The 27,796-nt window shown below is 33.9% G+C and overlaps 7 protein-coding genes across 9 annotated transcripts; 5 read left to right on the plus strand and 2 right to left on the minus strand.

Moving 5' to 3' along the window:
- The first annotated feature begins 3,322 nt into the window (after positions 1 to 3,322).
- On the plus strand, positions 3,323 to 8,361 carry LOC119638615 (probable cytochrome P450 6u1). 3 transcript variants are annotated; one of them, XM_038035485.1, is made up of 5 exons: positions 3,323 to 3,504; positions 3,566 to 4,174; positions 4,273 to 4,956; positions 6,427 to 7,688; positions 7,762 to 8,361. In XM_038035485.1, the coding sequence occupies exons 4-5, from the start codon at positions 6,545 to 6,547 to the stop codon at positions 8,175 to 8,177; spliced, it is 1,560 nt and encodes a 519-aa protein (XP_037891413.1). In that variant the 5' UTR covers positions 3,323 to 3,504; positions 3,566 to 4,174; positions 4,273 to 4,956; positions 6,427 to 6,544; the 3' UTR covers positions 8,178 to 8,361. The 3 variants fall into 3 exon arrangements, with proteins under 3 accessions (XP_037891413.1, XP_037891412.1, XP_037891414.1); XM_038035484.1 differs by having other exon boundaries at positions 3,566 to 4,956; XM_038035486.1 differs by lacking the exons at positions 3,323 to 3,504; positions 3,566 to 4,174; positions 4,273 to 4,956 and adding exons at positions 5,708 to 5,899; positions 5,980 to 6,222.
- LOC119638593 (probable Ufm1-specific protease 1) lies at positions 4,914 to 5,712 on the plus strand. The gene is made up of 2 exons (XM_038035459.1): positions 4,914 to 5,510; positions 5,584 to 5,712. The coding sequence occupies exons 1-2, from the start codon at positions 4,914 to 4,916 to the stop codon at positions 5,710 to 5,712; spliced, it is 726 nt and encodes a 241-aa protein (XP_037891387.1).
- A 6,305-nt stretch (positions 8,362 to 14,666) lies between the features above and the next one.
- LOC119638647 (probable protein BRICK1-B) lies at positions 14,667 to 15,159 on the minus strand. Its single transcript, XM_038035549.1, has one exon. The coding sequence runs from the start codon at positions 15,064 to 15,066 to the stop codon at positions 14,836 to 14,838; it is 231 nt and encodes a 76-aa protein (XP_037891477.1). The 5' UTR covers positions 15,067 to 15,159; the 3' UTR covers positions 14,667 to 14,835.
- A 2,504-nt stretch (positions 15,160 to 17,663) lies between these two features.
- Positions 17,664 to 19,234, plus strand: LOC119638629 (venom serine carboxypeptidase-like). Its single transcript, XM_038035519.1, has one exon. It carries the CDS (start codon positions 17,735 to 17,737, stop codon positions 19,133 to 19,135), a length of 1,401 nt encoding a protein of 466 aa, XP_037891447.1. The 5' UTR covers positions 17,664 to 17,734; the 3' UTR covers positions 19,136 to 19,234.
- A 2,461-nt stretch (positions 19,235 to 21,695) lies between these two features.
- On the plus strand, positions 21,696 to 21,960 carry LOC119638624. Its single transcript, XM_038035504.1, has 2 exons — positions 21,696 to 21,772; positions 21,852 to 21,960. Exons 1-2 carry the CDS (start codon positions 21,708 to 21,710, stop codon positions 21,949 to 21,951), a joined length of 165 nt encoding a protein of 54 aa, XP_037891432.1. The 5' UTR covers positions 21,696 to 21,707; the 3' UTR covers positions 21,952 to 21,960.
- Positions 21,961 to 21,984: 24 nt separating this feature from the next.
- On the minus strand, positions 21,985 to 24,648 carry LOC119638621 (mitochondrial intermediate peptidase). Its single transcript, XM_038035501.1, has 3 exons — positions 24,174 to 24,648; positions 22,450 to 24,111; positions 21,985 to 22,381 (listed from the first exon to the last, which is right to left on the minus strand). The coding sequence occupies exons 1-3, from the start codon at positions 24,315 to 24,317 to the stop codon at positions 22,085 to 22,087; spliced, it is 2,103 nt and encodes a 700-aa protein (XP_037891429.1). The 5' UTR covers positions 24,318 to 24,648; the 3' UTR covers positions 21,985 to 22,084.
- Positions 24,649 to 24,675: 27 nt separating this feature from the next.
- On the plus strand, positions 24,676 to 26,843 carry LOC119638623 (stress-activated map kinase-interacting protein 1). Its single transcript, XM_038035503.1, has 2 exons — positions 24,676 to 25,687; positions 25,748 to 26,843. The coding sequence occupies exons 1-2, from the start codon at positions 24,980 to 24,982 to the stop codon at positions 26,753 to 26,755; spliced, it is 1,716 nt and encodes a 571-aa protein (XP_037891431.1). The 5' UTR covers positions 24,676 to 24,979; the 3' UTR covers positions 26,756 to 26,843.
- The last annotated feature ends 953 nt before the right edge of the window (positions 26,844 to 27,796 follow it).

Raw genomic sequence — 27,796 nt, forward strand, 5'->3', positions numbered from 1 at the left:
TTACGATCAAACATATACTTTGCGAATGCCAAAACCTTTCCAATATTCAAAGACTCGTTTTGGGAACGTTTAACTTTCTATGGACGTCTTGAAAGTACCTAGAGAATATAATTTTAATAAAATATTTAACCTTAACCTTTAGGTTAGGTTTAGGTTCATAGACTTGGTTGCTACTTCTCATCCTCATTGATTCCTCTGACTAAATCGATTATAATAATAAGAAGTAAGAACAAGGCCAATCTTTAAATACCCTACACCAAATTGTCCCAAAATGCAACCTAATGCAGTACAAGTTTTATCCTTACTTATGGCAAGATTTAAATATAGTTAGATGATCTAAATGTCGTAGAGTTCACTTTTGTATGTAGTTACTATAATATTGTAGGTCAATTTCGATCACCACACTTTAAAACTTAGACTTTTCTGCTCTACAAAGGATCGATTTTCGTAAATATCGTTATTAGGTTAGAAGCTAAAATAAGCACTTGGAGAATATAATTTCAATAGAATATTTAACCATAGTCAACCCTTCAAAAACACAAAAAAAAAGCTTGTAGACTTGGTTGATATTCCTCATCCTGCTTTCAGTACGGTCCGCCTAAGCGGCTGAGTAGACAACGTATCTCTAACAATTCAAAGGTCGTGTGTTCAAATCTCAGGGGTGAGAGGGTTTTCAATAAAGCCAATAGCATTAGATCAGACTTTCCCTTTTCGGAATTGACTTCTGTGGCTAAATTCATTGTAATAATGATAATAATAATAATATTTTTAGTTCTAGAATTTACTTCTTTGATCTAAATAAATTATATTGGATTGTTCGGTAAATCGTTCCATTTTTTCTTTTTTTTTCGCTTAAAATAAAAGCTCAAAGGTTTTTATATGATCTTGAACGGTTGAATTCGAGAAATGCAATTTCCTAGCGTTCTCACGAGTTGTCATTCGACAATTTGCATCAATTAATGCCTTCGTGATCTTATTACTAGTTTCAATTGGTCTTCCAGAACGTGATGGGTCTTCTGAATGAAATTTTGTGAACCAATTTTGGCACTATGGCAATACATCCCCTCTGTACACATCCAATCATTTCTTTCTCTTGCTTGAACAGCGTTTTCACATTTTCTGTACTACAAAAGGGAAATACGTTGAAAATACTGCCTTCAACTTTCCATACTTGGCAGAACACCGAGCAAAAATTCAAACAAACGATTCAAACAAACTTCGCTATATCAGCTGCTAACGTATATAACGGCAAAGTGGAGTAAGTATGAGTTTAGTAATTAATTATATCGGCTTTAACAAAAAAATAGAAGCGAAATGATTTTTCGAACCAAGCATTAATAATAATTTGTAATTTGTCATTATGGTGGCCACGGCCCTACGCCACTCTGCAGTTATTCATATAATGGCTTTTCAAAGTAAAGCTTTACATGGAGAATGGTCGAAAAGGTGAAACGACCTGAGCCAGTTTCCATAGCGTTTGTCCTTGACTCAAAAAACACATAAAAGTATCAAATTTCATCAAATTATCTCAAACGTTATTCCCTGAACACAAGAAAACAAGACCAACAGACGAACGTATGCGTTTAAAACAAATCAGAAAGTGATTTTGATTTGATTCGATCGGTATAATAAAAGTTGAGTCTATGTTAAATCCTTCTGAGTGTTACGTTCGTCCACGGCAACTTAATCTACTCTACAGATGGTTTGATGGAAATTTTGTATAGTATGTAGCGTGACAAAGGATTCGTTATGAATGCAATTCCTGTGTGTATTGTTTCCTAAGAGCTCGCCTGTTTCCACTATGTTTAGCACCCTTTTTGAACTACCAAAGTAAATTCGGCAAAGGGTGTCGCTCTCTAGTTAAAGAACTCAACTACGAATTTTATTGAAGCTCCTAATATGCCAAGGCATGCACGGTTTGGGAAGTTTGAAAATCAATTAATTTCCATATTGATATTGTTTGCTTGTTTATATACTAGAAATGTTGCCTTCATTATTTACAATTTTGGTTTATTTAAAATATCAAATGCGGTCTTCGGTCTTAAAAAATAAAAAAAAATTAAAATGAGCAAAAATTTTTTTATTTTCACATTTTGTTTCATCTCCGTACCACTGTCAATAAAAGTATTTGGGATGGCAATGCTTTTCAATTCTGCTAGTTTGTTTTTAATAACTGTGCGCTTTCACATAACATATATATATAATATACATATATATAATAAAAGAAGATAACGGTTTCTGCAAACCAGTTGAAATTTTGCAGGCGCAAACGTGCATTGCTTTCATCTATTCGGTCATTTGAATCTTCACCGTGGCTGTGTTAACATCCACAAAAAAAAAAAAATTTTAAAAAAGTGCATCAGATAAGATGGCTAGCCTGCCATTCCAAGGAATGATCGTAAATCTTTGAGTGTTTTAGGTGGCGGGAAGTCCACTTGCGTTTTCGCGGCGATATCTCTGAATATACAACAACGTGTTCACCCTATATATATTTGCCATTCGACTATCTACATGTGTTCCGATGCAGAAACCAATGGGAGGTTGCTTAGTTACGACCGTCAATTCCATTATATTTCTCAGTCAAAGCCGCCATATGGTGTCTCGTTAAATAGTTCAGCAGATCACAGTACAAATTTTCCATTAAAACCCCAAGACGGTGTACGTATCAGATTAGATGCTGCCAGTATCTCATTTATTGATGTCGATAAATTGGTAGTATCGCTACGTACTGGGGAGTTATACGTGCTTATTCTCTGTGGATTCGATGCGAACTGTGCGTAATCTTCATTTTCATAAAGCTGCCGCTAGTGTTATAACAATCTGTATGTGCGTTTGTCAAAGCGCATATTTGTTTTTGGGGTCCAGTTTGGGCAACGGATATTCAACATAAAATTATATCGATAGGCTCACGTTGTAGAGAATGTGAAATGGTTGCTATTGAGGACAATAGCAACGCAATGACAGTGGTGGGTGTTGTTTATTTACCAAGAGGGAACATTGACATCCTTGAATCAAAGATTTGTGATATTTTCGAGAGACACAGTAACATAATTGTAGTGGAGTACTTTAATGATGATGTATACGATCCGGTAAAAGCGTTGAAAATGTGCTCTTTATATAATCAAAGAAATATGGCTTCACCGCATAATATGCTACCAACACATTTTCAAATGTTATAAAAGTTCGTCACTTTTGGATTATTTCCTTACATCTGATCAATCTACTTTGGATACTACGAATCAATTTCAATGTCCACTTGTATCGTCTCTGTGCAATCATATGTGCTTCATTTGAATCGCTGTTAATTCAAATATAGTCTCGACCGACATACTATATGCAAGATCTCTTAGCATAGAAAGCTTATGTTAAAGACCTTGCTTCTCCTAAATGGAATGTATTTTGCAGATATACTAACGAGCCAAAAAGAACTAAGTGAAGAATGAAGAAAAATCACTAGCAGGTAGAATATCTCATAATGTTGATTCCAAGGGTAAGTAGAATCAGGTAAGAATAGCTAGCCATAGTGCCGAATTAGATGGTGGTCACATAAATAACTATTTTTTAGATGGTTTGAATTTTAGCTTGTATGGGCCGCCAGGTATAGTGTCATGCTCTCGGCGAAAATGCAATTTAGCGTGCTCGCAAGCGTACGGTAGCGTAGCGTTTACTTTTCTTTTTATTTTGAGTGTATAACGTAACGTGCATACACTACAACACCCCATACCACGAGCAGGAGTTTGCAAAAATTTTGGTCAACGACTTCTGTAGATAAAATTGAAAAGCAAATGATAAATGCCACTGTAAATAGCGGTTGAATTCGATGGTTATTGAGCGCTCAATATTCGTCTTCCAAATTCATTGCTGTTGTTGTTTGTTTGAAGAAATCTGCTGCCGAAGCCCACCAAACACATTCAGAGGGTTATGGTGATACTGCACCATCGTATCCCAATTGTCGATTTAGTTTAAAATTAGCGATACGAATTGACAAGAGATGCTATTTTTTAGCCACTTGTTTTCCTGGATACACTGTTGTAGCTCGAAAGGGAACTTCTGCCACACCCAGCGTGCTAACCAGACACGGCACCTTCTGATTACTAGTAGTTCAAGTTCGGTTGGCACAAGGGGTCCGCAATATTGAGGAGGTGCGCAAATGGGTCATTGGGTGGATCGCTGCGTGAGTTCTTTCGAATATTATAGGAAATAAAAGAAACTATTTTGATTTTCCACAATTAATGCTTTGTACAAGTGGAAAAGTGATAAAAATTTTTGCAGCTGTCTAATACATAATGTAGGGTATACGAACACGAATTGTTACTTTGCTTGTTAGAGAGATTGACTTTGCTATGCATGCGGTCTTTACTTAAGACCTCTTTACAACACTAATGTTCCAGTGTAAAGCAAAATGCATGAGAAATGTAAAACAAAAACGGAAGCATGGAAAATTAAAAAAAAAAAAAACGGAATCCCATCGTCTAATGCATCTAAGACAAAATTTCAATAATATATATAAAGTTTTTAAGAAGTGTATAAAAATATGATTTCAAGTCTTGTTTATTGTTCCATATACCAATATGTGCAACCATAAGTTTTTTTAAGTTGCATTTGTATGTTTATAGTGCGTAATGTGTACGACCAGAAAGTATATTGTACGACCAGAAAAGTATATTGGTCTAATGTAGTTATCATAGTAAAACCAGTTTCTTAAGCAATACTTATAAATAATATTATAAAGCAATTTTTGCAAAAAAATTCGAATACATACCCACTTTATACTCTTTATACCGAGATCGAAGTGTATGTGAAAAAAAAAAAAAACAACAAAAATGGCATAAAAAGTTAGTGAAGCCAAGCAAAGTCGTATTAAATAAATGAATAAATCGATTAAAATTACGGGCCAAGGAATGTCAATTTAAATGGAGCAACTACAACGACAAGAGCAATCAAATTGTGACATAAGTAAAATTCCCATAAAACCGAAATCATATGAATATCCTTTACTTAACGATATAATTAAATGTGTTCCCAAGCCCAATAACAACAACAACAACAAGAAAAATATTGGACAAACGTATTTGACATTGGGTGATTTTCAGTATTTTCATTACGGTTGTGACGGTTATCAAGACCATGGTTGGGGTTGTGCATATCGCTCATTGCAGTCAATGTGCTCTTGGATATTGAATAAAAAGGGACAAAGTGAAAATGTACCATCGATAGAAGAAATACAAAAAACCTTAGTGATGTTAGGAGATAAAAACCAAAAATTTATAGATTCTCGTGATTGGATTGGTGCTCTCGAAGTTTGCTACGTGATAGATGCTTTATATAATGTGCCGAGCAAAATAATCCATGTAACTAAGTTAGAGAAATTGGAAAATCATATCGAATCATTGGCGAAGTACTTTCAAGATATTGGTGGTTTCGTTATGATGGGCGGCGATATGGATGCTTCTTCTAAGGGTATTGCAGGAATGCACAGAGACCGAGAAAACACTTACCTGTTGATAGTGGTACGGAGCTGAAACAAAATGTGAAAATAAAAAAATTTTTGCTTATTTTAATTTTTCTATTTTTAATTTTTAGGACCCTCATTTCTCAGGAGTACCGACATCTGTTCAAGAACTTATTGATAAAGGCTATATACGCTGGCGAAATATCAATGAATTTATAGATAATTCCTTCTACAATCTTTGTTTGCCTATTTTAAGATGAAAACTCATCTCTTTGCCAAACGCTTCGAACTTTTTGAAAACATTTTCTGAAATTTCTTCATACATTAATAAATACAAAAACCCATTTCTGTTAGAAATAACCTAAATCCGTGGTGAAATTGATTCGAAACTTTTCCAGATAAAGTAAAAATCGATCAAGTAAATATCTTGAGTGTTTATTGCTTTAGGTAACCGCTCTAATTATATTTTTTTAAAAAGCAATAAAATAGAAAAATTTCCACTTCTACATCCTTTAATCATATTATAGATGAATCGATAAAACTCGTCACACCTAGCAAATGTCGAGGGAACAGATAAACACGAAAAGAAGTCTTATATGGCCATTGTCAGTAGGTCATCGAGACATCGTATGCTTCAGACTTATATTGTGAATAACATTTTACCAAAAAAAAAAAAAAAAATTCAATTGCTAAAGTTCTTCTCAACTAGAAAGAATGTATTTGTTGCAGCCAATTTAAATGACATGCTGAACATAACCTCAACCATATCTGTAAATTGCATAATAATGCGAATATAATCTCACTTAGATCTAAAAAAATATTAAAATCATTGAAATAACTAATCATTTCATTTTTTTTATTATCTCGAGTACATTTTTTTGTTTCTTTTTTCCATCACTCCATTATTATTAGATCTATTTAAAAAAAATTATATTAAAACATTTGTAAACTATTTTCTTTTCTTTTACTTTCAGAGCAAATTCTTAGAGCGTGGAGAACAATAAAAACAAGCTTGAATATTTAATGAAAGCGTCGAAGCATGACTAGGCTTAAACAGTGAAACACTTCACAAAACCCATAACGGATGTTCGAATGATTATAAAATTGCTTATTAACCGAATAGGCGGCAACATAATTCAGCACTGCAAAAAGAGGCGAATAATGAATTTGCCACAATTCTTAATGCTCACCCTTTTGGGTTCGACAACAATTCTCTATTTAATAGTGAAAGCGGCTTTCAGTTATTGGAAATATCGTGGTATTCTGCATGCTAAACCCACAATACCTTGGGGTCATATGAAAGGTGTTGGAAGTAAACTGCATATAGCTGATGTTTTGCGACGTTTCTACACCCTCTATAGTGGACAAGCACCATTTATCGGTTTTTACGCTTGGCTAAAACCGATGGTATTAATGTTGGATCTTGATGCTATTCATCAAATTTTGGTAGTAAATGCTGATCATTTTCAAGATCGCGGTTTATACAATAATGTAAGCACAGATCCGTTAACACAAAATCTTATTCAATTAGATGGTACGGCATGGAAAGAATTACATGATAAAACGAAGCATTTATGGTTAAAAGACGTAATTCTACAAACCTATCCCGCTTTAATGAAAGTGCGTAAGAACTTTGAGTTAACATTAAAAAAGGAAATTCGTCGCGAAACGCTGACCGACGTATCCGGGTTGATAGATCAATTTAATGTGGATGTTATCGGTTCATTGGCTTACGGTTTGAGCGATGATTTTGAAGAAAATATTGCTTTCCGTGTATTCGCATTAAATTATATTAATATTAAGAGTCGTCGATATTTTCTCAATATCCGGATGCCAAACAGTTTAGCATTTATTTGTCCGAATTGGGCTCGATGGATGAACTATCGTTTATTTCAACCTGAATCTACGCAACATTGTCTAAATATGCTGCGCGGTAAATTGAAAGAACGTGCAAAATTGAAAAGTGTTCCATATGATTTTTTACGTATATGGTCAGAAAATCGTTTCCCTTGCAAAATGAATGATAATGAAATTGCTGGACAAGCTTTTAGTTTCCTTTGGGCTGGTTTAGAAGCTTGCAATTCGATAGTGGCACTTTGCTTATACGAGTTAGCTTTCCAACCGAAATTACAAGAAAAAGCCCGAAAGGAAGTGAGGAAAGTGCTGAAGAAATATGAGAATTGTATGCGGCACGAAATGTTAAATGAACTTGTTTATCTCAAACAATTACTAAATGGTAACATTCCGTTCAGTCTCAGTTAAATTGCAATTTAAAATTTAATTCGCATAATTTTTTCTTCTTATTATAGAAACCCTGCGTAAATATCCGCCGTATCCTTTCCTGTTACGTTTGACCACCAAAGATTACGATTTACCAAATACGGTGTTTGCATTGAAACGTGGCAATCATGTAATCATACCTGTCGCTGCTATCCACAACGATCCCGATTATTATGAGAATCCTTACCAATTCGATCCTGAGCATTTTCATTCCTCGAAAGTGAAAACTAGACCAGTATGTGCATTTTTACCCTTCGGTTTGGGCAGTCGTTCTTGTATAGCTCAACACTTTGCCATGCAGCAATTGTTAGTGGGTTTGATGACATTATTGAATATGTACAGATTTGCTCCATGTCAAAATACCATTGCACCGTTGAGATTTGACAATAGCAAGTTCTTTTTACAACCAAAACCGCGCATTCAACTCTTAATGAAACCGACTTAATTCTGGGTACAATTACAAAATGAAATCAAATCAAAATGTTTTGAAGTTTATTTAAAATTAGGTTTAATTCTTCTCATATTTTAAGTATATATATAGCAATATAAGTGGTAATGTTTATTGCAGAAGTAAAGGAAAGATATTTACACGTTGTATGTTTATTCTGTAAGATTTTTATAAATAAAAAAAAGGTGCAACCTCCTAATGACTAAAATTTTGTAAAAGCTTTTATCTTACCCAGTAAGCAAGAAGTTGATATTCCTACGTGGACCACTGGGCTTAATAAACATTACATTTTTATACCCTACGTCAGTTTGGACAGATGTGTGCAACACCCAGAAGGATTTGGAATAGACCCACCTTTCATTATGCCAATCCATTCAGAATCAATTTAAGCTTGCTCGCTGGGCGCAAAGTAGTCAAGAGTGGACTACTATAAAAAAAAAAAATTAATAATAACACATTTCTTTAAATACATATCACGTCTGCAACTTATATATTGCTTTGGGAACCGATTATTTTGTCTTGTGTTAATTTACTAAATCCGCAGTAAAATTCATCATTGAATTGCAATTTTGATATGAAATCATTGTGACTTATGCACCATAGCACATGGCATCGCCATGGTGACGAAAATAAGACCTGTCAGGATCTCCTCTCCGATTCGACACTATTGAATCGATGAGGTAACTATGGCAACGCGAAGAAAACAGTTCGGTACCTTCGGTACTTCTTTTATTATAATATATTTAAAAATTTTCAAAAATATTATTTCTTTTTATCATTTTTCTTTTTTTAATATGAATGATGCAGTATTTATTATAAGTCGGACGGACAGATTAATTGTTAATCTAAACTATGTGCAAATGATTGCCTAAAAGTTTTTCAGTTACATGGCACGGTTTACAGATATAACCTCACTCCGGATTACTTTTGGAGGAGTTGGATAAAAGACTTTTATGGATTACTTGGCACGGTTTTGAGGTATAACTTAACTCCGGACTACCTTTGGAAGAAATGGATAAAGAGTTTTTACTCCGAACTACCTTTAGAAGAGATGGTTTACAGATGTAACCAGAGTCCGGACTATCTTTGGAAGAGATGGATAAAAGATTTTTATGGATTACTTGACACGGTTTTGAGATGTAACCTTACTCCAGACTACCTTTGGAAGAGTTGGTTAAAAGGTGTTTATGGGCTTACTTGGCATGGGTTTGAGGTGTAACCTGATTCCGGACTTTGCAAGAGATGGGTAAACGGTTTCTATAGATTACTTAGCATCGTTTTGAGGCACAACCCGACTCTGGACTACCTTTGCTTATGATGGAAATCGGAGCATACTTAAGCTAATTAAAGCCGAAGTTAATAAACGAAAATGTAATGAAAAATTTTCTTACTATTAAAAAGTCAGGAGAGAAAAAACGGTTGATTGACATTTTCTTGCATACACGCAACGTGCTGCCAACATTCAGTTCACGGAGTCTTCAATGGCTACAAATGTTTGCTCTCTATGTTACACAAAACAGTATAAGAAGTAAAAGCTCTTCCCAATGAAATCTTGGAACAGAAACGACACCGTATTAAGTTGCTGAAGGGTGGGTTAACGGTTTTTAGATTTTCTTTTAACGCTAAACCTAGCGACATTTCATGTATACCTAATTCTATCATGAGCGGTCAAATGACCGCTTCAAAAAAACATGTACCTTAGTAAAGTATATAGTAAACAAAATATTTTTCTGATGCTACAATAAAAACTCGTTCCCCGCTTTTCGATGTTGTATGTTTTATTTACTTTTATGCATTTTCATCACATTTTCTACAAATTACAACATTTTGTATTGCACATTTTCCACATACGTATTTTTTACATTTTATACAAATTTTATTTGTTTTATTGACTTTACAATATCTTATTTGACAAGATCTCCGTTCAGAAGAAACAGTATTTGCATTTATTATTGTTTTTGATGAGCATTGTTGGCTTATCTGTTTCTCTTTCTGATATTCGATCACAAGTTCTTCTGCCAATTGAAATAAAAACTCTTGCCTCGATATTTCCTCACCTGTCGTTTCTTTATATAAAATCCAAGCATCTATCCCGGCTAAATCTAAGATATTGAAAAATACCTGTAAAGGCCATCTTTGACATTTAGATTTTACACTATATTTTCTGGCCATTCGATCGGTTACATCGATTTTATTTCTCCGGATAGTTCCAACAAGCGTTGTTCGCTTTGTTAGAAGTTTACTTGCTAGTGACGCGCTTGTAAAAAAATTGTCAACTGTTATATTTCTCTCATGGCCCGTATATGGCTCTGCTAATTTCAAAGTTACAAACTCTCCAAGTAGGATTGATGATTCTCTCCCTTCATCTTTTCCCAAATGTGGAAAGCCGTTTACTATGTATTTATTACTTAAATCGGAAGCTAACCAGAATTTTATGCCAAATTTGTCCGGTTTTTTGGGCATGTATTGAGTAAATCTACAACGTGCTTTTGTAGGAAACAATTGTTCATCTATACCAAAATACGCTCCTGGTTTATAACACTTTTGACTGTTTTCGATAAATTTATACCAAACTTTAGAAATCAATGCGAACTTATTGTTTTGTAAGCGTTGGAATCTCATGATTTCTGCGAAGTCATTTCGACTCATAGTTGACGAGAAAAATGACGAGCCCCATTTCGTGTTCCATAAATATGATAAACTAATATTTTTAGCCCCATATGCGCCGCGTGCATATAGAAGTCCAATAAATGCATGTAATTTTGCAACAGATAAATTCCATCTCGTTTTCAACACTCGAAATGCCTCTGATTTCGTATATTCTCTTATATGTTTAATAATTTTATGATCAATAATCAAAGAAAATGCTGATTTAACTCTGCCCTTAATAATATTTCGTTTAGCGTATTCTGTCGGTCCTGATACTTCCTCGAAAATATTATAAATCGATGTTTTTCCACTGTTAGACCCTTCTTTTCTTTTTTTCCAAACAGTTCCGTCCACAGCAGTTTCAATCTCTTCCTCATTTTCACTTTCGGAACTAACTATAAATGTCTTTCTTTTTTGTCCTCTTCGTGTATTCAAAATATTCTCTTCGTCCGTATCGCTGTCAAATAAGTCACAATAATTTTCTGCAATATCATCATCAATATCGTAAACTTTTTGATCATCTTCCGAACAATTCTCGTCGATATTATTTATCATGTCTAATAAATCGATATTCCTCGAATGTCTTGACATTTTGGGGGATGAATGCACAAATGATAAAGTATAAACTAAAATATAAAAATATAAATCAAACGGGGCAAAATCATTGAGACCAGAAATAAAAAAAACAATTGTAAATAATACCACAAAATATTGTTGGCTCTGTTGACTCTGTTGTCGAAACTATCACTTAATAATAATCACTCGTAATAATTTTTATTACAATATAATTATAATTTCTCTTACACACTGAAATTTTGATGCTCTCTGTTCGTATCGCAAGACCGTACTGTTGTACAAAAAACGCTGTGGTCTTTGTTTCAATAACAACGAAACGACAAACGCCATGCATTTATTCTAACCGCACATTTGTCTACAATGTAGACACATTGATTGGATTGTGGATTGTCTACAATTACATTGTAGACTCGTAAAACAATTGCAAGAATGCGATTATCGAAGAATATAGTCGTAAATAACATAAATTTTTCAAACGGTCAAATGACCGTTCGTGGTAGACTAGACATGGTATAATTTGTTTTCGAAAAATAAACAATAAAAAAAGTTGTAAATATTGAAAGATAGGTTGTATATATGTTTTAGAAAAAGCCAATAAGCTACATCATGATCCAGTAACGTTGTATGCAAGAGATTTTAAAGGAAATTTTAAAAACGGTCATTTGACCGCGCATGGTAGGTTTAATATTAACGAGTCAAGATATAAATTTTTGACGGAAATAGGCAAAAAAGGAAAGTAAGTGTTGTGCGTTAGCCTGGTTTAGGAGGAATGTATTTTTTTGTTGGCTTCTGGAAGAATTTTTAGGATGTCCACTGGGCTAGTTAACCGAGTTGAAGAGAGGTTTAAACGATCACAATTCCAAGTTCGGTCCTATTCTAAGTTTTTCTCGATAACTGCAAATTGAAATGTTAGATCTCTGCATGGTGCGCGGTGGATCGCGACGCTTTGAATACAGTGCGAAAATAGTTGGGATTGACGTAAGAGAGAGAGAGAGAATTGTCATTAATTTTCTCTTTAATGCGGCTATTAAAGCCACCTGTTCTTTTTGTGTCAATACTAATATTTGTTATCATTACTAATGATGGCGGGCCGCAAATTTCACTTGTCTGTCAGAAAGTATTATTTCAAAAATTCCACAATTGATAAAATGCGCTTGCATGAAATTTGGTAAATTTTGTAAGAGAACAAGTTCTAAAAGAGCACACATTCATAGCACTTTACCTACCTCACGCAGCTGGCGATTGTCGAAAAACAATTTAGATATTGGTGACTTGCTTGAAAAATTCTATATAAGCAGAATATTTGTAAAAGGTAATGTCAATGGAGTCCAATTCAAACCGACAAGACCAGAACAATCGTTGCACATATAATTTCCTATAAAGAATTTGTGCCTAGATATTCTAAGAAGTGTAAATAATGTCTATACTATCCCGAAATTCACAATTCTGTAATACGAACGTAATCGCAAAAGAAATCCGTTAGATGAGCAAAAATCTTAAACAGCAGTCTACAGAACTAATTTAGATGGGAATGATATAATGGGCCCAACAGACATTTTTAACCTGTATAACCGTGTCCGAGCTAGTCTGTCTGTGTCAGCATCGTCCGACATACATATACACAATGCACTCCGTCTTATTCCACTGTAAGCACGCACGGATTTAAATTAATGCATTCGAGTATCAATATCACGGGACCAGTCGGATCACCCCTATTGACGACAAAAATAAGCCGGGAAACATTTATGTGCTGCTTTAGGCGATTGCAAAAAAAAGTCAAACTTGTGCATTATTCTGCTTTAGCTTTCTCTGGTTCTAACTTTAGTTTTAAGAATACATGGGTCTTCATAGAGAATACTATTTCTCCGACTTTTGAGCATTACGTAAAAGTAAAGCCAGCCGTTACTTCTAAAACCGCATGTGAATGAAACTTTGCAACAAAAACCAATGCAAAAGAAAGAAAAAACCTTTGCAAACAGAGAGAGGAAAGTAAGAAGCTAAGATAGATGTAGAGAAGAGGATGCTTCGTTTACAACATACAAACGTAAGGCGGCAATAATCACTCCCTTGATGGTGGGTCAGATTTCAGAAAGTTTCGTGTTTTCAATATGCGTTTAATTCTCAATTGACATATTTTGTGTTTTAGAGCCCACCGCCTTACACTTTCAAAAATAACCTGGCTAACTGATTTAGGCCAGTTTCAACGTGTTTGTGAGTATAAGGTTTTTAAAAACAATTTTACAAATTTAGAAAAAAAATTCGAAAAGAATTATTTTTCGTTAAATTGTTGTTGTGTATGATCCGGGTTCGCTTTCGGTTACAAAAACTCGATCAGATGATGATGATGATGAGAAAAAGTTATGAAACAAAATAACGCTAAGAGTTAATCAAATCTGAGATTATCTGTTACGCCCTTTTGCTGAGTAAATAGATCAACACTTTAAATATCGTTTAAGAAACATATCAGGATATGATTGTGAATCCATTCTTTAACTTGAAGATGCCAACTCGCCCTGTAAATTGCAAATTTTCAAATATTTTTAGTGCGAAGAATCGTCCAATTTTCGTCTTCTTTTTTCTTTCTTTTTGATAAGCAAATAATTTAAATCGACCTCACTGTATTAAAAGACCCGAATAATTTATCTTTTCCTTTACATCCTGAGAAGAAATTGCTTTACGGCAAGCATTTCCAAAACAGATTAGCAAGCGATTGCTTTTCACTTTTCAATAACGGTCTATATCGACGGCTATTTAAGCAGCAGAACTTATCTGACGTTATGCTCAAATCGATAAGTTATTTATACTGACTTTACTTGCTATATTCATAATCTTTATATCCTAGACCACTTGTTTTACAAGCATTTATTACGTTTGCGATAATACGTGCAATGCCCAGAAGGACTTTTATTATTAAATCGATTGCTTGTTCGTCAATCATTTTTCCTGTTTTCAACATACAGGTCGCAAGTTTTGAGATATTTTAACGAAATTGATTTGGCTCAAGTACGAAAGCTTTTGAAAATGATTTAGATCGGATCACTTCTTCGACTACTTGCCGTACGGGTTCTTATTTCAAAAAGTCATTATATGAATAACTGCAAAGTGGTATAGGGTATTTAATAGTGGGCCTTGTCACGCTATAGTGTTTTCACTTCGTTTCGTTTACTTATTAGGTTTTTTGCCGATATATTCTTCTTATTAGGCTTTAAAACTCAACTAACACGTTACAAATTATTTTGTATTTTTATTTTGTTATAATACATTTAGCAAAACATTTTAAAATAATACTATTTCAACTTTACATTATTAAATACGATTATATTTACTATATAAATCCATGCGAATGAAATCATCATCGAAACAAAAGTGCGATTTGGATAGTTGTGTGTATGCGTTTAAGAATTTAACAGACAATTAATATAATTCTTTTCTATGTTAAAGTTTCACCGGTAGTAACACATGCCTCCAAATAATCGATACGTCTTTCCAAAGTTGTTAATTTCTCATTTAAAACGGCCAGTCGGGAACGGCATGACATATCAAAAGAGTTCAGAAAATCCGTGATACGTTTTATACTGGCTGTAATCACTTCAATATATTCACGATTAGCCCAATCTTGATGGATTTGCATTTGTATTGCTTCACGATTAGCTCCGCTCATTTTTTTCTTCTTTTTTTAATGAATTTTAACCAGGATTTTCTTAACTACAACTGAAATATAATAAGAAATAAGGAAAGGCTTGAAGATCTTTCACTTTTTACTCCACATACGCTACAAGGTAGCAAAACAAAATAGAAAAAATAGTGTTACCAAGTTAGAAAATGCCTACGTCAACAGTATATCCAACACCAAATGTGCTGATGTAACAGACAATGCGATACGAAATTTAAAAAAAATCTTAAAAATATATGGAAATCCAAAAAAAATCAGCACTTATGCGTTCGTTTCATTTATTGAGCTTACACTTATAAATAATTAAGGATATAGGTGAAGATGCATCCATGTTTTTCTTAACGTTAAAATAATGTGGAATTTCGTTTAAAACAGGTAGGAACATTATAGTCGATATAAGGCCGATATTTAAATACCTTACATCGATTCTCCTAGCATAATTATTCGCTAGTTTGGGTAATGACACATCAAAGATTACACATTATTTTCATGCAAAAGTGTACTTTTCAACAAAAACCGCATATTGGAGGATGCCCAAAACATAATATAAGGTCGTCCAAATTCAGGAAACTTAATTTACTTACTATTTTTCAGTTTTTGTGATAGGAAACACGAAAATGTACTTTCTCTTCATACAAGAGCCTGCTTTTCATAACTCTTCATAACCTTTATAGATGTTAAAAATAGATCTACGCGATCCAGACTTCCCAATGTTAAGTTTGTCTTTATTTTACTGCTATCAACCAATTTTCATCAAGTTTACTGTACATGAGAAATCTTATATGTAATGAAGTCTATGAAATAGACCCAAGTGGTGCAAATCTGGGCCACCTAAGTTTTGTTTAAAATTACTATCATGAACAAACTTTCATCATAAAACCTTAAAAATTAGGTCTTTTTGTATGCGTATAAGGTTTGCATTTCTTGAGAATCCTTATATGCGTGGTTCAAACTCGGAGAAGTTGATTTCTTTGTCAATTTACTCTTACTAATCAATTTTCACCATGACTCCGTTTTTGTAGCAACGGTTATATGAGAGGTGGTTTAAAAAACTACACCAACCGAACCATATTTTTCATACTAATGTAGAATAATGAAATATTATTACACACAGAGTTTTGTCGAAAAGTATTGAAAATTGCAATTTTTTTTATATTGAGAGATTGGTCGAAAAAGTGGACCGATATCGGACAGACAGACAGACAGACTTATATCGATTCGAGAAATGATTCTGAAACGATTAGTATAATAAAAAAGGTGGGTCCATCTTAAGCTCCCTTAGCTACGTCCGTACAAAATTAACATAGCCTACATAGCGTATGATGTAAGAAGTAAAGTTAAAGTAAATTAAGGCAAGTAACATTATAGTTCATAATTCTGCTTATAATTGCCTGATAAAACGGCAAAAAATCTACGTTATTTCCATGCAAAGCCGAGGAAGTTCTTCTACAAAAATATCTCAAAAATTACGAAACGAGCACCAGAAAAACGTCAGACGGACAGAGAGACAGACACGCTTAGATTGATTCACAAAATGATTCTGATCGCTGCAATAAAAGATAGGTCTATCTCAAGTTCTTTCGGATGTTTACCCTTATATAACAAATAGTATAAAAAGAAAACAATAGGCATCTTTTTCACGTTAAAATTTACTTTTTGTACGAAAGGTATTCGAGGGTGTTTGTCCATTCGATCTACATTTTTTCATCTTATATGCCGAAATAGTATTACTCAGCAAATGTTGTCGAGAAATTTTGGAAATAAAAATTTCCGTCTATCTGCCCATGTATTTTGTGTTTTAAATAGTATTATGATGTCTTACACTGGACTAAGTTAGGCTCAGGTAGATAAATTTTCCCAATTTTTCCCGTATAGGCTTTCCTTCCTTCCTATCCTTAAGAAAAATGAACTGACCTTTATACGTTTGTCCTTTGCATCTGAGGCTATTCCATTTTGAGGAAAATGCAAGAATTCGTGAATTGATTGAAGACGTTCGATATGCAGAGGCCTTGCACATGCCTTGCTCGTATTTAAAATAACTGCAGTCAGTGCAGGTTTGCAAAGGGTTTTATCTAACAAAATTCTGGTTATTGTAATATCCGCCTTCTTTGGCTTCCAAGAGTAACTCTTTTAGTCTTTTGTCTCAGTGACCGATGTAGCTTCTTAGAGCGGATAGCAATACAGGGGCTTGCTTATTTTTAACTGCCGAACATGACCAACGACGCTCTGACAAGAACCAGAGAAGCAACGTTAGTAGTCCTTCTACCACAAAGTAAAATATTTTTCTGGTTTGTAGACAACAGGAATAGTAGGGAAAGGCTGTATATAGATTTCAGTTCGAAAAGTTTTCCAACGTCAGTGACCGGTGGAATTAAACTTGAATAGTTCAGTACGGTTGAGTTTAATTTACTATCCTTCAACGTACACATCTCATTAAGCGTAAGAGCACTGTTCGTTTTAAGAGCTAGCTGGAGGACAATTTTTCGATTTTTCCCTCTATAAATTTAAGCAAATTATTGCTGAGTGTTCGCTTGTAATTCATATAAAAACACAGCTCCGTTTTGAAAGTGTTCTCATTTGCATTCTGAACGCAGGCGGTGAATTGCAATTTACTTGAAATAGATTAAATTATTCGATTAGAACTTAAGCTGTAATCATGCGAGATTTTCTTATAGTATTTGCTTTCTTACCTTTGAATTTATTAATAGTAAGATCGACTAGTGCGAACAATATGACGCAACCTTTATTTTTAACGACGCTTATTAGTAATGCTTCGGTGTCTCGTGAACAAATACGCGAAATGTGTCGTGTATCGGGAGAGTTATTTAATGATATCGTAAGCTATTCGGGTTATTTGACAGTTAACTCGGAATACAATTCAAATATGTTTTTTTGGTATTTCCCATCGGAAATTAATACTACAAGTGCGCCTTTATTGCTATCATTGGAGGGAGGGCCCGGTTTGTCATCTATAATGAGTGTCTTGGCTGAAACTGGCCCTTTTGCTTTGGACCGTAAGGGGCAATTAAGGAAACGTGAATATCGCTGGTGTAAAACTCATCATGTTATTTATTTGGATAATCCGGTCGGAAGTGGTTTTAGCTTTACTGATCACGAAGAAGGTTACGCTCGTAACATGGAAGATGTGGCTGATAATTTGCATGAAGCCCTACAGCAACTGTTTGAACTATTTGAATGGAATACAGAAAATATAGAATTCTTTATTTATGGCGAATCGTATGCGGGTAAATATATACCTGCTTTGGCTTATCGCATTTACAAGACATTGGATTCTCACAATACACGTATAAAAATTCCTTTAAACGGCATCATTATTGGCAATGGCTTAATTGATCCTTTACATCAGATCCAGTATGGGGATTTTCTGTTCCATTTGGGTCTGATTGACGATAACGGTCTGAAGGAGTTCCATAAATACGAAAAAAATGCTGAACTATATATTAAAGAGAACGATTTAGAAAAAGCTTGGAAAGAAATTGATACTTTGCTGTATGGTGTTGACGTTGCAACGACAGTATTTGAAAATCTTACCGGCTATTTACATACATATAACTATTTGCATATTCAGCGGGATAATGAGCCATTTATGGATATAGTAAAATTTGCATTGTCCATACAAATGCATCAAGCATTGCATGTCGGATCGAGAACCTTTGCTTCCAACATTTTTAAGGGTGAAAATAAGGTATACAACATGCTGAAGCCGGATTTTATGCAGAGCGTTACTCCTTGGCTTGAAGAGCTATTAAATAATAATTACTCGGTATGCATTTGTTCAGGTCAAATGGATATTTTATTGGGCTACGGTGTGACTCGTCGTTTGGTAAAAAGTTTGAAATTTCAATCGTCTGAAAACTTTCATAGTGCAGAACGTCACTTATGGTACGGCAATCAGCGGAAGGATGTCAAAGCATATTACAAGCGAGCCGGCCATTTAACGGAGGTTATGGTGCGTAATGCCGGACATCGTCTTATTAGAGATCAACCGGAATTTATGTATAATTTTTTGAAAAAATTTACACACCGCAAAGTTTAGCTCCCAAAAAAAAAAAAAAGAAAAAAACAAAATTAATAAATAAAACAAAAAAAAAACAACGGACTAGACACACTCGTGCCTAATTCATAAATTCGAAGTGTTTTCATTTACTGATTAGTAGAGATTAATAAAGGGTTATCTGCCGGTGAAAAGAAATTGATCACGTTCTCATAAATTCATCTTTTTTTTACACTATTAATTAATTGCGAAAAATATTCAGTACATTGACTTGATGAGCAATTAGTACGAAAGATTAGCGAATACGAAGGCTGATAATCAATAAAAATATATTTATTGAGTTTTAATAGACAAGGGAATCAAATGATGAGTTCTTGCGAATGCTTAAGCAGGTTAATTTAAATATTACTATTTTTTTTTTGGCGTTGAAATTGATTGGACTATGCCAATGTGAAATGTGGCTTACATGTCCAGATAATAGATAATGATGATTATCAAAAACTGCGGCCAATACGTTAAATGTATTAAGAGATTGCGAAAGCGTACATAGTCATGTGAGGAAAAGTTTGCAAACTGTCTAAAATAAGATTATTTTAGAGATGAATTCAACTAAAAGTGACGATAAGGAATGGTAAAAAGTTATCATAAACGTGGAAGTAAGAAAATTATATTCGGTTGCGATATCGCCGTTATTGTATAAAAGATTTAAAAAAAAGAAAAATATAGATGTTCTCAGTTTCCGTCGCATAGACGCGTGGGCGTTCCAGGCATAGTCTTTGATCTGCTTGGACCATTTTTAAATTCCTTGGCAATTTTGTAGGCACTATACTTACTTTTGCAGGCGAACAGATGGGCATGTTTACGGACATTCCGAATTTAAAGATGGTCAAAAATTTACTTTCTTTATGGAGTTTTTGAAGCTAGCTTCTAGAAAGGTATTAAAAAAAAAGTCGGCGTTAGCTATTACGGCCGCTTTTTTTTTTATGTGTTTTATATATAATTCTTAGCAATAATTACGACTGTTTATTATCTGGACACATAAGCCACAAATTTATTGGCTTGGTCCATCTCCAGTCAACAACCCCCAAAAAGAAAGAATTAATTAGTCAGACGGGTAAATTTAAAACAAGTAAACGAACGACTAGATTTTTTATCGATCGTGTACATTTTTTTTTTGAATTCTAGATTAACACTTTTTAATTTTATGGCAAATTTTCTGTCAACAAAATAAAATTTAACTTTTATGTCTATTGAGAGCTTGTGCCATAGTTTTTGTGTTTTGGTAGTGAAAGTTTTAATCATTTAAAAATTTTTGAAATCTAGATACCGCCTTCTAACTTCGTTTTTGTTTGTAATAAAATTTTTCTCACTTAATTTTTTATAAATGATGTCCATATAAATAAAGGTTTCTATGAATGTAATAATTAGAATAAAAGATAAAAATTTTAATATAAAATTGTGTAAAGAATTTTGACGAGGTAAGCTTGGCCTCACTGCCAATGGGAGTGATTTGAAGAATGCTTGCATTTTGCACAATCTGGGCACATACAATTAATACATTTATTTTTATATCCTAGATATTTTTCTAATAAATTCAACTTATATTCTCTGCTCTCCAATTATAGCATTTTTTTCTAGTTTTTCAGGAAGTACATTTTGTTATTTTTTATCCTAAAAGTAAATAAACTTGGCATCACTGTAGTTTCTACGATAATTCTGCTAACTATCCGGGTTAACTAGAAATTTATGTAGATCTTCTATTAGTATAAGGAAATCTGCATAGATTTTAATCAAATCTACATTTTTACCTCCTCTTTATATATTTCTTATATATTTCATATTCATATTCAATCTTTGAAGGGTTGCCAAATGAAAAAAATTGCTTGAGCAGGCTTTCAATTTGAATTGCTGGCATAATTTCTGTCCGCAAAATATGATTTTAGTGAGTTTAAATATCGCAGTGATAATAATAAAAGTGAAAAAATTCACCAACACTGAGACACAGGCTAAGACTAGATTTAGACCAACTGGTAAGAAGAATTGCACTTGATTTTCTTCTTAGCTTTGACGAATATAAACTGCCCAAAAAAATCTTCGTTTAACAAAATGATTTCTAGTTTATTATTATTATTATGTGTTAATACATATGTGAAAAGTATTTATAAAAATTTATCATGAGAGATTTCAGATAAACTTCTTTTTCAAATTCCGAACAAACATAAACTTTTTTTTCAATGCGTTGATTTTTTGGTATCATTCCAACCAATCATTAACGAATAACTCAATTTAATGGTTATTTTGCAAATTCGAAATCGAAAGAAATTTGATAAAGTCGCGTTTGGGAAAAAGCTGAGTAATTTTTAATATACAATGTAGTAAAGTTTTGTAGGACAAAAGTGAAAATCCGCCTAAAAATTCTTAAAAAAAAAAAATTATCTCAAGTAAGCAATCACTGACATATAATATCACATATGCGAATTCGCACATTTTTTACCTTATTATTTCGTTACAAACCTTGTAACACAATCAGCTGTTAACTATATAAATAAAAGTAAAAGCAAATTCAATTCTTCTTAAGGAAAAAAATTAACAAATTAACAACAAACAAAATAAGATGGTTCAAAAAAGATTAAATCTCGGCAGTTTCGTGAAAACAATATATGAAAACGAATTTCAATGGTATGCTTACCAATTCATTCTCATATTAATAGATATCATCATTGATTTAACCTCATTTTTCATTGACTATACTTTTCAGGTCTATCGTAAAGAGTTTAGGTATGTTTTTTTTGGGAGTTCGCATCGCTAAAGAGTTTGTTGGAGTGGAAATTATGCCAGCGTTAGCAGCACGCACTTGATAAAACTCGTAATTATATTTTATTTTAATACGCAGCATAAGTCTGCAGGTTAAAGTACTTTTAATTAAATGTTTACAAATAGATCACTATATGGCTTTTAAAAAAATGTCTTTCCTTGCACGTAATAATTGCTTTACACTTTTATAAGATCTTCAATTTTTTTGTCATTAACATCAATTTCGTGAATTAAACCTTTAGCGAGACTTTCGGCAGTGAGCTGACAGTTTAGGAAGTTGGCAACTAAATTTCGTGAAGGTACGCCGCCTCCGTGAGCTAAAACTTCACGCCTATATTTCTCACCAGCTTCACGATTAAAGGGATTTTTCTCAAAATATGTCTGCCAAATTTGAGAAGCTATGCTTTTTGATATCAAATACGAATAATATTTGGCTCCGTAGCCCACTAAATGAGAGAAACGCAATTGCCAAGCCTGAAATATTTGTAAGGAAATAATAAACTGTGTCCATCTATAAGGATACAAAAAATTAATAAACTTACGGTTTCTTCTACATACGGTAAACCGTAATGTTTTTCTTGTACTTTACGCAAAGTTTCTGTAGTGTTGGAACCTTGATTTTTTGGGTCTCCGTGATATGCTTGATCCAGAGCTGAGTAAAATACTTGCAATTGCGTTTCGCTGGCTGAAAACAAATTCTTCGAATTACATAGACGTTGCAACATGTTTTCTGACATCGGTTTATGCGTCTGAAAGTGGCGAGCAAAAGTGCGCAGCACGCGGGGATCACTAGCAAAATATTCCATTAGTACAGAGGGTACTTCGGCAAAGTCGGTACTGCAACGTGTACCGGTTACATGTTGATATTCAGTACGCGCTAACATTGAGTGCATAGCATGGCCCATTTCATGGAAAAGATTATCCACGCGGGACGGAGTAAGCAGGGTAGGACCTGTCCATCGTGGTTGTGATAAGTTTAACATTACTACCACAATCGGCAATTGATAGCTACCGTCAGGCATTAATTTACCACCTCGAATGGTGAAGTGACAATCCTGGTTAGGTTTATTTTCACGTTCGAAGAAGTCACAATAAATATAACCGAGTAAACCTTCTTTCTCATGAACCACTGACAATTTATATATATCACTATGCCATGCTTCACCTGGCTCCATGAGAGTGTTCTGCAATGAAATCCCGTAAAGTGAACGTAACAAATTATTTAATCCTTCCATACAGCCGCCTAAGCTAAAATAAGGTAAAAATTCGTCAGCGCTGGCGTTTAACGCGATGCGTTTCATCAAAGATGTGAAATAAGGCGTATCCCAAACAGCTACAGTTACGTCCGAGTTACCACATTCTCGTCGCTTCATGTTTTCCATAGTACGAAAATCCTTGTCTGCCCTAGGTTTTAATTCCGTCGTCAAGACGTCGATGAATTCTTCAACCATTTCCGGCTTTTCTACGGTACTGGCTTTTAAGGCCCGATGGGCATATGTTTCAAAACCGCAAGTACGGGCTAGGACATGGCGACACTTTATCATATCGGACAACAATTCTTCTTGTTTTACTGAAGGATACAAGAAAACACGGTAGGCAGCCTCACGTGCTTGAGGATTCGTAGAACTCGTATATAAGCCAGAAACAAGAATGGTGTCGCCTTCACTGGGGAAATAGTTTCTGATCGACTCGGGGACTTTACCTCTAGGAAATGCAGTAGGTTGAGATGCACCATGCATGAACTTTTGACCCAACTGTAATATGTAATCGTTCAAGCGTACCACCTTTTGGCGTTCTTCTTCCTTCAGATGAATTCCAGATTGTTCAAAATCGAATAGAAACAATTTTGCAACGTGATGATCTATTTCGGTGGTAGGTACAACATCTCCTGCTTGCACAACACGACTCAAAGCTGAATATAATTCCTTATGAGTATTTAAATGCTCCACTGTACTGCTAATATTAATGCAGGCATCTTCAGCGGCTTGCATGTACTTTGCGTTTGGATGAGCAATGCGTATAAATTCCGATAAATCGGCCACTTTGCACAACGTATCGGACAATTCGTCAAAGATTTGCACAATGTTACGTTTGCGTTCTGCTGATATAGCTTCCTTAATTAGGGTTTCGGCGAAATCGGATGCATTTTCACGCATCAAATAGAAACCTTCATACGAGCGTAATTCACCCATTCCGAAAAGGCCCTGTTCCATTGTATAGGGAAACGATTCACGAGAAGAAATTAACAAATATTCGAACTATTTACCACTTCATTGCGTGTTAAATTGAGCCTTTTAAAGGGAGGTGAATTGAAGGCCGTAGCTAGTGGCGTCCAGGTTGTCACCAATTGCCGACGCTGTTGCCGCCACTGTTTTACCCAACATTTTGCTGTATACGGTTTCCAAAACATTAGTTTTTTTTTGGAGGAAACAACTTGATGATAACAAAACACTTGTTTTTATTAGCTGTTAACTTAACAGCTGATAATTAATAGTGGTGCCAGTAATTTATTTTTTTATGTTTGACACAAGTGTAAAAACACTTAAAAATGTTTTTATAGCAACTTTTATTTTATTAATATTTATTGGGATCTCTGGATGCTTTCCAATAAGTTTTTCTGGTAATTTGGATAACATATGTGTTGTAATTTTCGGGTCATTGGCTTATAGTGCAATCATTAAAGTGTTATTAAACATAATGGCTACCTATTCTAATAATAAAAAAAAATGCACTTTTTAATTAATTGTGATTTTTATCCACCTGAATTTAGAATCATCTGAGAGTAATTAAATGAGCGAGTCTGAAATTCACCTGGATTTAGAAGCATCTGAGAGTAATTAAATCAGCGAGTCTGAAATTCACCTGAATTTCAAAGCATAAATAAGCATCACATACATAAACATTAAAAAACAAAATAAAACATTAATAAGGCTGTAAAAGAAATGTTAAGAAAACGAAAAATATTTGCAAGCAATTATATACATTATATATATTTTCGCTCATCAAATTGCTTCTAGCCCTTGAAGTCACGGATACTGATATACTTAAATAATAATAATAAATAACAAAATAATGGCTACCTATTCTAATAAACATTGGTTACTATCCCACATTCGTAACTCGTTTATATCGACTGATGATACGGGTATGTGTGAAACAGTTATGGTTGATGATATGCCGAAACTTTATTTGAAAAAGTATCATGGCAATGGATCTACGCGAAATCAGCAACAGCAACGTCGTTCTATGGGATCAAATCAATTGTGTAGGAATTTAGATCCACCGTTGCAGGAAGTAGACTTCGTTTGCTATCCTGGTTTAGATCAAAGCGACGATGAGGATATTGATTTAACCACACAATCGTTTGATATACAAATGTATCCTGAGGTGGGTGCTCATCGTTTTCGTTCGAATACCGCCCAAAAATTGGAGAAAATGGATATTGCTCGGCGTAAGGCGGCACGTACAAAATGCGTAAATTATGATGAAGAGGTTACCCCTCCAGAACGCAGTGATTTCTTTGTACGTAAACAAATCAACGCCGAACCAATCGCAAATCATCAAAAAGAAGAATCGATGATTAAAAGTAAGCTCTCCATGCAATTGGCCAATAGCCCTAAACAGGTGCAAAACAAATTTCAAGAATATGCTAAATTTGATGGAACTTCGCAGAGCGGCGTTCAAACCAAACGCATTAATATATTTCTGAATATGTTAACGCAAAAGGAACGAAATTATCCGATAAAAATTTGTGTCTTAGCCAGTGCCAAGATACATGAGGTAAGCGATGCGACAGAATGTAAAAGAATTTTCATAGAAAACTACATTTTTTTATTTTAGGTTATCGGTTTCGTTTGTTATAAGGCTACTTTACAATATCCAGATTTACCTTTGAAGTCCGTACGTCATTATGGTTTATATATGACCGAAGATAATGATGATTTGGAGGATTTTCCTCCGCTGGACAACCGAGAACCGTGCGCAAAATTTGGTTTTTCCCATTTGACTTTAGCTGAACGTAGAAGTCAGATTTCGTCAATGCGAATAGATCATGATCTGATAAGTGTCCCCACCAAATCAATGACTTCGGAAGAAGAAAAGGCGCGTTTAGCAGCTATGGCTGTACATTCTTTAAGTTGCACAGGTGTGGGAGCAGATGGTTTTGTTAATCCCGATGATCGAGATGATATAGATTCTGGCAAAAATCCAACTTCGGAAGAAGAACAACGTATGGATGAATTTGAACAACGTATAATCAATCAAGATGACGTTCTAGAGGCTCCTATTTATCGAACATATAATCTCAACATTATCGATAAACTTTTCTTTAAGACTGGAGTTACTTTGGGAATTTCTGGAGATCACATTGAAATTGATCAACACAAACAAGGAAAGTTTTGGAATAAGCAACGGGCAATCACTTACTCAATAGACTCGGTGGCGAATTGTGAGATTGTCGAAAGGCGTACGATGAGGGCTGTGGTGCGTATATGGTTAAGAACATCTTCGAGTCTGCTAGCCAGCAATTTAAATGAAAACAAAACATCTGCTATTGCTATGGCACAATCACCCACCAGTCCTAGCCATCATACACATTTCTCGACATCGTTTAGCTTTCTTAATATGTCCGGTAGTAATGCTTCGAGTCATAATCAATCTGCTTATAATCCACCGCAAATGCGCTTTAAACATTACGATTTTGAGGCGTCTATACCTCTAGCAGAGCAAATCTATAAAAAATTAAATTGTATTTTGGAAATGCGTTCTTCTGAAGTGAGAAGAGAATTTCTTCACTTGCGTGCACGTAAATTGGAAAAAAGTCAAGCCAAGAGGCATCTGAAGTTGTAGTATCCAACTTTTTGCACTAAATGCCTATCGCCGCTTAATGTTAAACAATCGCTACGTAAAGACAAAACAATGCAATTAATCAAGTAAAAGTAGTAAGATTTTTAAAAAGAGATTTATATACATATAAAAAAAAAAAGAAACCGCATAAACATATTTATACATATATACAATATAATTTTAATGGGGAAATAAATTAATGATAAATAAATAAATACTTATAGCTATGTATTTAAAATTGATTTAAAACTATTTACTGTGGTTTTATTAATTTATTTTCTTCTTTTTTTTTTTTTTCTTATTTATAATCATGCATATGCATGCATGCATTCATATATTCTCGTATGCTTAGTGCAAATTAAAAAAAAGAAAAAAAAAAAAATGTAAACAAAATATTGTTTTTATAATTAATTTTTCTCTTCCTCTCTATTCAAGGTAAAAATGTAATTCTATGAGCATCTTTCTATGTATGTGTTCTTTCTCCACACTCGAGATACGTAGCCGGAAATAAAATTGTTATTGCGTTTTTATTTTTTTTAGTGTAAACAACTGTTCTACAAGTTATAAAACAGAGAGAACGAGACAAGATGTTTTAATAGCAATTTCAATTAAATTCTTACTAAATTATTTTTCAATTTTAATTCAATATATTTAATATTAATATTCAAAATTGTAATCAAAGATTGAAGAAAAAATTTCCTGATCTTTGGTTAATAAGATTAATTTAGGAGAAAAAATTTCAAAAGCAAAGTTTTATTAGAAATAAGGAAAGAAAATATTTATATTGATATGGAATTGATAAAGCACTTAGGCAGACACATGGCGGAAGTATAATTTTCTCAATGTTATTTATTTGTTAATATTAACAACAACAATAACGGTAACGGCAACGACAAGGCATTCTTGTTTACCTTTCTATCGTTTTAAAATACTAAGTAATGCACTTGAAATCAATTGAAAAATGTTTCTTCCTGTCTAAATGGAATTGACAGCAACAGCAACAACTATAAATGAACAAATTTTCTCTTTCTCTACGAACAAGAA

Source organism: Glossina fuscipes, unplaced genomic scaffold (genome assembly GCF_014805625.2).
Source record: "Glossina fuscipes isolate IAEA_lab_2018 unplaced genomic scaffold, Yale_Gfus_2 91, whole genome shotgun sequence".
Classification (NCBI taxonomy): Eukaryota; Metazoa; Arthropoda; class Insecta; order Diptera; family Glossinidae; genus Glossina; species Glossina fuscipes.